General features: G+C 34.5%; 1 protein-coding gene across 1 annotated transcript; it reads left to right on the forward strand.

Annotated features, from left to right (window-relative positions):
* The first annotated feature begins 289 nt into the window (after positions 1–289).
* rumpel lies at positions 290–8,835 on the forward strand. The gene is made up of 9 exons (XM_070651958.1): positions 290–539; positions 1,323–1,482; positions 1,583–1,648; positions 3,567–3,618; positions 4,489–4,711; positions 4,831–4,873; positions 6,189–6,286; positions 6,451–6,940; positions 8,235–8,835. The coding sequence occupies exons 1-9, from the start codon at positions 325–327 to the stop codon at positions 8,736–8,738; spliced, it is 1,851 nt and encodes a 616-aa protein (XP_070508059.1). The 5' UTR covers positions 290–324; the 3' UTR covers positions 8,739–8,835.
* The last annotated feature ends 581 nt before the right edge of the window (positions 8,836–9,416 follow it).

Raw genomic sequence — 9,416 nt, forward strand, 5'->3', positions numbered from 1 at the left:
ATGAGATTTAAAAGAAACTGATTATAATAATAATAATTGTGATTATCATTCACTTCTATGCTTCATATTTATGCTGATGTGAAACAGCTGATAAATGATTATAAAATTGCTATAGAAATGTGTAATTTTATGCTTGATAAAATAATGAGATCATTTCAAGACAATCATTTTGAATGAAAAATTTTTTTTAAAGTGTGTTCCTTCATATATTTTTATCAAGGCAACAACTATGACTTGATCTTGGATGATAAGGGCAGTAAAATAATTCAGTCGTATTTTAGAAGTTTTACTATGCGGAGTTCGTGAAAAAATAAGCAGAACAACATGACTGACAATATTGATGAAGTGAGAATTTCATTACAAAAGTTTGGATGGCCAGACTACTCAATTTTCTTGGCAATGCTGTCAATTTGCGCAGCTATAGGAGTTTATTTCGGTTTTTTTGAGAAAAAATCAAAGTCAATTGGCGATGAGGCTGATTATCTCGTTGGAGGCCGTAATATGAAAATATTTCCCGTTGCTATGTCATTAATCGCCAGGTATTAAATGCACATGTTCATGGTTTTACAACAAAAAGAGTTAAGAATGTTCATATGTTAATTGTTGAGGGGATTAAGCGCATTTTTGAGGCAGTGAGCAGTGTTGTAAATAATAAGATTAATGTTTGCACATCTTAGATATGCCAAGCATCTAGACAAGCATAATCAACATTTGCCTTCGGAATTAAAATCATCAACGGTTTTCTAAAATTTAAATTTTTCAAACTCGTTTTTTAACGGATTTTCAAAATTCAAATTAATAAATTAGTTTTTAACAAATTTTTAAAACTCAATTTCATAATGTTTTAACGGATTTTCTAAAATCAAACTTAAAAAATTGAATTTTTTAATAATCTTCTGAATTTATAACGGTTTTTTGAAATTTAAAGTTTTAACGGGGTTTTAAAATTTAAATTTTGCAACCACCCTTTTAAAATTTAAATATTTTTGAAATGCTTAACCCGGTGGTGTGCAGCCTGAGTGCTGCGACACAGCAGTGTCATGAGTGATTCCGGTCGTAGCTTACCACTAAGGATGCCGTGGCTTACCAACCAAGTGTGCTTTGGCTAACCACCAAGATGTGCCGTTGCACAAAGAACATTGCATACCACTGACCTAACCTGAAACACTGAAGCACATAGTTTTTATGACTCACTTAGCTTAATAGCACTAACTTGAACAAACTGTATCAATAATCACCCAACATAACCTCAAAAAAATTGCACACAAAAAAAGAAAAAAAAAATTGAACTGAGCTGATAATTAATTCCTTCAATTCTTTAGCTTTATATCAGGCATAAGTCTACTTGGCACACCAACAGAGATTTACATTTATGGAATCTCATATTTTTATATAATGGGCGGAATTATCATCACGGGATTCGTAATGATGACCGTCTATCTTCCCGTCTTTCATGATCTCAAACTAACCAGCACATATGAGGTACACGAAGAATTAAATAAATTGATTCCAATTCAATACAATATTATTATTATTATATTCATCTCTTCTCATCTTGACCACTATTATATATTTTTTGCAGTATCTACAGACACGCTTTGATAGAAAAATGCGCTTATTTGGAGGCATTCTCTTCATATTCTCGCAGGTGATTGCTATAGATGTGTATAAATAATTTGCATTACATTTATGAAAAATGCATTCGCGCTTTATCTTTCTTTTCTACCTTCTTTTTTTTTTATATCCAATTAATCTCGTATTGATCAGCCAGCTCAGAGACAGTTATCTCAACAATAGCATGAAAAACATACAAAGGAAGTTCATCATTTAAATTTTTTATTCTTCTCTTCTCTTTTTACGTTCTTACATTATTCATGAGGTAGACATTTAAGTGTGGCTTTTGCGACAGTAAAATGTGCAAACGTGTGGCTACTGTCGGTACATTTTGAGTGGAGTTGGAAGGTGATTTGAGATTTTGTTGTGTCCTTGGCTCATACCTTAGTGAATTATTAGCCAAGAAGGCACTTAAATTCTTACTTAATTACTTTAATGATCGTACAAATCATCTCTGATGCATGACTTATCTCAGTCGGCATCTAAAACTGGCTTTATCAATGGCTGCCCTTTGCCAATTGCCAACACTAAGAGCTACACTGTCTCTATAAAAATCCTCTCTCCAAGAGTTCCAAAAGAGCCAAGAAGTACAGAGTCAGAATTAAGAATAGAAACTACTTTTAGTCGACCGGATGTTGAGTCCGTGCACTAATTTTAGTCATTTAATCTCCATGTGCAATCCAATAGGATAAGTACTCCGACCAAGAGCTCAAAGTCAACTCGAATTTTGAATGAAAAAGTCGACTCATATCGACATGACTCCATGCAAAAGTCGAGTATGTACATATGGGTACCGAGTACGCCGAGTCGACTTCAAGCTCGGGTCTGCTCTTAGTTGCTATCTGCCGCCAACATCATGAAGCCTAGAATTTTATGAATATCAATTTTTTTAAGGAATTGTCTCAAGCTACATCTTGAAATTAGTCACAAGTTCATCTACATTTTTCTGAAAAAAGTCATTAATTCAAGCTCATTTTTAGGCAATAAATCACGGTCGGAAGAATATCAATTTACCTTTAGTTTTCTAAGAAAACCCAAGATTTATGGCCTAAATTATTGACATAGTTTTTATATCTATTGGAACTATTTTATGTAAAGCCGTAACTATGAGAATTTTTCATAGGAATTGGGAATGTATCCTTAAAATTCCTTTTAGGAATACAGCCTAGCCGTATAAAATAGCTGGAGGTAGACTTTGCAATGTCAAATATCACGGACATAAAATGTGAAGGCATCATAGAACATGCCTGTCTATAATAGGATTCGAACGTAAAATTCGAAAAAGAACATTCAAAAATTTCCCATGCCGAGTCTCGAACTCATGATCGCTGTGTCGGTGTGCAATAATTAAATGTCCAAGAACGAAACCACTACACCACCGAGCCATTTAAACTCAATATGAATTTAGCATATTTAAAGGTTTAAATGACAAAAGTATAATTGTCCGAAATTTGCACCGGACATTCCTAGTCAAATAAGTATTTCAATATACTTAACAAAGTAAAGAAATCTAACAAACGAGCCTCAATACTTAAATTCCTATGTACGTGCCCCAGATCATGCAACTTCATATCACTAGCCCAATTTACCTTTATTTCATAAAAAAATAAAGTAATTCATATTCATGGGTGGTCGACAGGATACACGTTTGCAAATTCAGCCAATCCTAAAATTATTCAATTAATCAATTCCGACTGACTAAAAAGAAAAACTTTTTTTTTTTTTATATTTCATAACTCGCTTACAATCACTTTCCATACTTGATATCATGTGCAATTCTGTCAGACTAAAATGCAAAATAAGAAGAAGGAATTGGCATATGGAAATGTCTATTGAAATTGTCTGTTCGAGTCACTCATTCATTCATATTCCCATTCATATATAAAAAAATATGATGATAATGTTTAATATGATTGTTACTTAATGTTCGCTAATATATCATACTTTTTCAGATTGTATGGCTGCCAATCGTTATATTTGTTCCCGCATTAGCGTTCAATCAAGGTATGTGAATAATAAACAGGTATGGACGTGGACAGTTGTGAATGACTAAAGCGCATTTTCATGGACATGCAGAAAGAAGACGGACAGACTGACGGACAGACTGACGGACAGACTGACGGACAGACTGACGGACAGACTGACGGACAGACTGACGGACAGACTGACGGACAGACTGACGGACAGACTGACGGACAGACTGACGGACAGACTGACGGACAGACTGACGGACAGACTGACGGACAGACTGACGGACAGACTGACGGACAGACTGACGGACAGACTGACGGACAGACTGACGGACAGACTGACGGACAGACTGACGGACAGACTGACGGACAGACTGACGGACAGACTGACGGACAGACTGACGGACAGACTGACGGACAGACTGACGGACAGACTGACGGACAGACTGACGGACAGACTGACGGACAGACAGACTGACGGACAGACTGACGGACAGACTGACGGACAGACTGACGGACAGACTGACGGACAGACTGACGGACAGACTGACGGACAGACTGACGGACAGACTGACGGACAGACTGACGGACAGACTGACGGACAGACTGACGGACAGACTGACGGACAGACAGACGGACAGACAGACTGACGGACAGACTGACGGACAGACACTGATTCAACATATAATATTCAATATAATGCGCTCAAAAAATCACAAACAAGTTTTGCACGTAAATTTATCATGCAAATATCCATAAACGAAAATGAGGAAGCTAATTGAAAAATTTATATGTTGAACTGTGACTGAATGATGCCTCATTTTTGACAAATAACACAAACAATTGATTTTTATGTCTCGTCTCTCTTTTTTTTGTGTCTCTCATTTCTAAAATGCATTTATAGTGTCAGGCATTGACATTCACATGATTACGCCAATAACATGTATATGCTGTATATTCTATACATGCGTTGGCGGCATGAAAGCGGTAATTTATACAGATGTTGTACAATCACTAATGATGTTTGGAGCAATGCTGTTAGTCATTATTAAAGGCACTTACGATATAGGCGGATTGGATGTTGTGATTACGCGCAATGTCGAGAGTGGACGTATTGAAGCACCGGAGTCAGTTAATTGATATTGATTTCATGTCATTTCTCTTTTAACATTCAACTCCTCTTTTCTTTTCCTTTTTTATTTCTTCTTCTCATTCTCGTTTGTTTTTTTTTTAAATAATTTTTTAGCACATCGTTTGACTTGACATCACGCCACACTATTTATTCGTTGGTATCGACATGATTCATTAACTTATTACTCATATTTTTGTGCTTTGTTTTGTTTTGCATGCGAAAATGAGCACTCATCTTATTATTTAGCGTGTAATTTGAGATGTATGTTGGGTAGGGTGGACACTTATGGCTGTTTTGTACAGTTGAGAGGTCATTCATGAATTATGGTCACAAAAATTTTGGATTAATTTCAAAAAGGAATGAATCACTTATTAAGCTATCTATAAAATTAATTTTGAATATCCCATCCTTACTTACTTTACTTCGCTGGCCGTACAGATCAATTGTGATCCAAAGCCTCCCTCAGTTGGTTCCTGAAGCTGGCTCTATCGCTGGATACCGCGTGTCAATTACCAATTTCAAGTATCCCAATAAGTAATTGCCCTCTAAAGTGGGATTCACTCGATTTCGGATGGGACACTTAGTATTTAAGGATCGTTCGCATATTACGTAACTCATAATCTAAGCCAGTGTTGGGCAACCTTTTTTTTTCGTGGTCCAATTTACACTTTATCGGCCCTTCTTGGTTGTAAGCCACGACCGAATCTGTACACGGCATATTGTTCATGGCGTGTCCAAAAAACTTCTGCGGCACACGGTTTGAACAACATTACTTTAGACTCTTCATAGTAGAGAATTATTACAAAATTGTCATTTGGATCTAGCAAAGTGTTAAAAGCTTCACATTCTTAAAAAGTGGACATCCTTTATGAAGACATTTTGCAATTTTCATTTTGAACATGTTTATAAATCATTGGATTGCTGTGGAGCAGGTCAGTCAGTTATAAAAATGCAACCTCTAAGAGGTATGTGGGTTCAAATCCTAAAAGTTATTCAAAATAAATCGGTCCTTTGAAATCTATTTGCATATTTTTTTGGATTCATTGACTTTGGAACTGTAATTCTGACTTTCAATTATGATATTATCCATACTTAAATCTGACTAAATTATGCTTTCTCGAAATCCCCGTCCCGATAAATTTTCGGGGTCGGGATCAGAACTGAAATTTTCAACATTTCCCGGGAAATCGAGAAAGTGAGAAATCTTGATACCGATAGCGAGAAAGCATACCTAGAATATTGGCGGGCAACCTTTGTGCCGCTAAATTTTTGAAAATGTCATGAACGGTATGCCATTTGTGGTTTCGATCAAAGCATATCAACTAGTTGTGGCGCGAAAAATTAAAGCTTTCCTATAACTACCCTAGACTTAACACTACATTTCAAAAAATGCGCCTATAATCATCATCAACATCATCTTAATCACCTCAATCTCTCACCTAAATTCACTAACAATGTCCATCTCATTGCAGTGGATCGGAGGCTTCGTATATTGGCTGAAAGCGAATGCAATTAGTCAAAATATGATTCAGCGTTATTTATCATTGCCAAATTTAGAGTCGGCAAAAAGGTATTTTTTTACTATACAAACTATACATTAGAGCATTAGACAGTAAGAGGCGAAAGTCCATTAATCAATTGAACTTTATTTTTGCTTATTTCTTGCGTAACTTATCCGGACACTATTACGTCTGATGTCTGATGTCCGCGACAAATATATACTTATTTACATAGAGCTTTATGGATCTTTATCTTTGGCGTTTTTATACTGCTATCCATCTGTTGCTATTGTGGATTATTGATTTATGCCACATATAATGAGTGCGACCCACTTACAACCAAATTGGTAAAGGCGAAAGATCAATTACTACCGTTGCTTGTTGTGGATATATTAGGCGACTATCCAGGCTTAGTTGGTATGTTTGTGGCTGGCGTATTCTCGGCTGCACTATCATCATTATCGACCGGATTAAACAGCTTATCAGCGGTCTTGTTAGAAGACTTTTTTAAACCATTCAGCAAGACACCATTGACAGAGAAGCAGACAAAGTACATTATGCGTGGTGTCGTTGTCGTATTTGGTGCTATATGTGTAGCATTAGTGTTTGTTGTTGAACGACTTGGCTCGGTTCTAATGTTATCGATGTCGTTGGGAAGTATTGCACAAGGACCATTGTTGGGAGTGTTTACATGTGGCGTTATGTTTCCATGGGTAACTGGAACTGTAAGTTCGTTAATCTACTTTCAATTCTTCTATAATTTAATTGCAAAGTGATGTTAAATTGTTTTTGTATGTTGGAACATGTCAATAGCATGTAGTGATGAACTAGATGGGTGGGCTCGGTGGGGATGTTTGATTGGATTTTGTGGACTAGAATTTTGAGTTTTGATGGGATTTAGTACTCGATTTATTGATGGATATTATTGAGGAACTAGAATGTTCATTTAATCTAATTTAAACATGAGGATTTAGAAAATAATCAAATTTTAGTACTATAAATTATTTTTAGTACTACATTTAGTACCAGAATATTAAGTACTAGATTTTTTAGAACTTTAGTTCTAGAATTCTAATTTTCAAACTTAATTACTGGATTTGAATGCACTTAAATTTTTAAGACTAGATTTTTAACATTTGAATTTTTTACCACTAGATTTTTAATTTAAAGGTTTTTTTTTTCATAACTAGATTTAAGTACTAGATTTTTTAGAACTAGATCTTCATATTCTGGATTTTATAGTACTAGATTTTAGTTTCAAATTTTTAATTTTGTGACTTAAGCACTAGATTTTGTTTTTGAATTTTAAGTACTAGATTTTTAAGTTTTGTATTTTTTAGTACTAGATTTTTAATTTTGCACATATTTAAAAGCTAAATTTTTATACTTCAATGTACTAGATTTATAGTACTAGATTTTTCCATTCTAAATTTTGCCCTAGATATGCATTGAAGTACTAGATTTTTAATGCTTAAATTCGTTTAGTACTATACTTTTCAAGATTAAGAATCAATTTTATGCATCAAAATATCAATCCCCAATGGTTTAGAATTTTCACGTTACAAGATTTTTAATTTTTGGAAATTTTACAAAGTACTAGATTTTTGATTTTAAAATATTTTTGACCGTTATTTTGAAAATAAATAAATTCAGTTATTTTGTGATGCAAATTCATTTATTTTATGAATATGACGACTGTGACGACTAAATAAACAGTGTTCATTTCGATTTTTACAATGGAAAAACAGCATTAAAATATTTTCATTTACTAAAACGGTTTTTAAAAATTCAAATATTTTTTCTATAAATTTAGTACTTGAGTTCTACGTTTGTTCTAAGTATAAGGCCCTTAGTTCTAAGTATAAGGCCCTAAAATTTTCTCTCCGCCACCATTGGATCAATCCTATACTAAATTTAGTACTAGAATTTCTAACATTCCAAAACAATCCCCAATCCACAACACAGCAAACACACGACAAAAACTATACAACTAATACTTTATTATCCACATTTTGTTAGGGAGCATTAGTTGGTAGCGCAACGGCTCTATCATTCATGACATGGCTTTGCATTAGCGCACAACGTGCGATCACAACAGGCGAACTTAAATTCGATACAAAAGAAATCTCCACAAGTGGTTGCACTTATCATTTCATACCCGATGATTCAATGAGTATGCTTGCCATAAATGTAACGGCACCAACAACACCATCAACACCGACATCAAGTGATTTCCAAATTTATCATGTATCATATTTATGGTATACATTTCTTGGGACATTAATTTGTATTATTGTATCGCTAATTATATCATATATATTTGGACCTAATAATCCCGCCGAGTTAAATCCAAATTTACTTGCGCCATTTGTGAGAAAATTAATCAACAGATCATCGTCTACAGATGTGACAAAGCCATCAAAATGCAATTTAATTAAGGCATCAGAAAGCATTTATGTTCCTGAATCACCATCAATGAAACGCGCTTACCATAATGGTGATGATGTCGAGAGTCGATTGTAACATGTGCATGCATGTAGCATATAGCCGAAAAAAATATATTAAATACCTATATATGTATGGATAAAATTATAATAAAATGAAATTTGCAATACACGTATTTATGGAATTTTAAGCATAAAAGAAGCCCCCGTAACAACAATGTGATAATTATAGTAAATTAAGTGAAGCATGCAGAAAATAAAATACAAGAACACACTAATTAGCACAAAATGCTATATCTATGTGAAAAAAAAAAACTCTTTTTTTTTATATTCATCCATTCAGTCTCTATCATCATATTACCAAGAACCATGAGCTTATTTCTTTTCCATCTGTACTAACGTTCGCTATCTGTTTGCACTACATAATGATATGGCGGTTTAGTGTTCTTTTGTGTTGTGCATTTGTGCAAAAAATTAAAGTTCTCTTTGGTGTGATTTTTTTGAAAATATGCTGAAGAATTGGATGGTTTGATGCACTTTGTCTGTTTGGATTGTGAAGTGATGTTTATTGGCGTTTCTTTAGTGAGTCGAAGTGACTTGGTGGCGGAATGGTTAAGTACTTTGGTACATGATTATTGCAGAATTGACCCTACGGTCATGAGTTCGAAACTCAGCAGGAGAAATTTTTTATTTGTCTGTCTTCCATAGGCAGTAATGTCATCAAAGGAGTGGTTCTGGTTCCACTTTACACTGTATT

Source organism: Chironomus tepperi, unplaced genomic scaffold (assembly GCF_022539635.2).
Source record: "Chironomus tepperi strain 1889 unplaced genomic scaffold, CSIRO-AGI_Ctep_v1 contig_472, whole genome shotgun sequence".
Lineage (NCBI taxonomy): Eukaryota > Metazoa > Arthropoda > Insecta > Diptera > Chironomidae > Chironomus > Chironomus tepperi.